At 47.8% G+C, this 1,706-nt stretch overlaps 1 protein-coding gene across 1 annotated transcript; it reads left to right on the top strand.

The window, feature by feature from the left end:
- Nucleotides 1-1,118: 1,118 nt before the first annotated feature.
- On the top strand, nt 1,119-1,520 carry NGA_0727600 (zinc finger bed domain-containing 1-like protein; the record flags this gene model as incomplete). The annotated part of the gene is made up of 1 exon (XM_005852304.1): nt 1,119-1,520. One exon carries the CDS (start codon nt 1,119-1,121, stop codon nt 1,518-1,520), a length of 402 nt encoding a protein of 133 aa, XP_005852366.1.
- Nucleotides 1,521-1,706: the final 186 nt, after the last annotated feature.

The raw sequence follows: 1,706 nt of genomic DNA, 5'->3' as shown, positions 1-1,706 counted from the left end.
ACAAACGCAGGACTTCAAACCGTACCAGGCCGCCATTAGGGAGAACCAAATAAAGAGGGGAGGAGCCGGCGGACCGCAGGACTAGCGTTTGGGACCGTGTATAGATTTGTAAAAATATTCACAAGACATTTTCAAAGACATGTACAGTGGCCGGGGTTATGAGGAAGAGGTGGGCATGAGGGGGTAGTAGGACTCATACACGACAAAGGCAACAAAGAGGGCTCGACGAATAATTTAAGCAGCGAGCTCTTCCTTTCTCTACTTTACGTTGATTTGATGCACTTGCTCATTGTATCTGTTCCGCACTCACTCCGCCAACGCCGCTTCGAGCTTGTCCGAAATCGTAAAAAAAGTCGTATTAGCATGCTAAAATTAAGCCTTAAGCTCAAAAAAGTAAATATCTTCTGAGACCAATAATCGTTTAAAATCGATTTTATGCTAATATTAATGTTATCCTCTCCTACCTTCGATCCGTACCGGACTTGATGATAATGAAATGTGCATTAGGGCCCCTCACCTGATGCGAATGAACTAACCAGAACGCTGCGAATAAGCCAATATCCGATTCAATTCGTTAGCACAACCACAATTCCCCGAGAGAATATATACCAATGATTTGATGCAGCGTCGCACCTAAGGTCATCAAAACTTTTCTGGCTCGATAGACATCGTATCAGTCTTGGGAATACTCCTTCACATTGGATCGTCCCGGAGTTATTAGTCCCACCAATTTGTCCAAGTGGAAGACGCGCCGCATAAGTGTGTATGATCGGTCTCAAATGTTTTTATGATTCCCTTTAACATTGATGAAATACGTAGTAAGATAACCATTCATTCGCTCCAAAGAATTCAGATCATGAATAACACAAAGTAGAAGACCTACAGAAGCCTCGAGAGCTCGAGAAGCATACTAGGATTTCTCATTAAGGAAACGCATTTCCTCCTTCCAGATTGCCGCCCCTGTCTTTTTATTTATACATCTCCGTCCAACGTTTGATTTTCACCACTTCAATTTTATACTGTTCCCTGATTTGTGGGGCAGCTTTGTGTAGATATGGCACGCGGCATAAGCGAAGCGATGACGGCAATGTAAAACAGGCAACTTTAAGGACTTTTTAATGGCGGAAAGTGAGGATCAAACGCCTCACAACGACATTCCCGTCCGTGCACTGGCGAATGTTACGGGGCTAGACCTAGGGCCAGCGCTCGACTTCGATGGTGTGAGTCTGGAAAACCGGGTGGATGTGGCGTCGGAGATCACCAAGTGCCTATCCAAGTCAATGCAGGCGATAGGCCTCGGCAAGGTTCGTACTCTCGACCTATGGTGGGAATTGCATGAGGACTGTCCCGCACTCATCATCGTGGACATGCACTACCTGGCCATTCCAGCGTCGTCGTCGGCCGTGGAGCGGCTGTTCTCACAGACGGGGCAGATCAAGTCCAGGCTGCGAAACCGGATGCAGCCTCAGACCCTGGACCAACTCATTTTCACACGCGTCAATTGGGAGGGTAGCCTTTAGAATGTCCGGCCAAAGCAGCCGATGGGGGCAGAGGGAAGCAAGGGTGGGGAGGCGGAAGAAGAGGTAAATGGGGAGGCGGAAGAGGAGGTGACTATAGAACAAATCCAGGCAGATGTCGAAGCAAGAGATTGCAGGTGCATCGGACAGTGAGATACAGGTCGAGGATGATCTCCGAGTGGATGCCTT

This window comes from Nannochloropsis gaditana (genome assembly GCF_000240725.1).
Source record: "Nannochloropsis gaditana CCMP526 unplaced genomic scaffold scaffold1477, whole genome shotgun sequence".
NCBI classification, from domain to species: domain Eukaryota; class Eustigmatophyceae; order Eustigmatales; family Monodopsidaceae; genus Microchloropsis; species Microchloropsis gaditana.
This window is presented reverse-complemented; position numbering and strand designations above follow the sequence as displayed.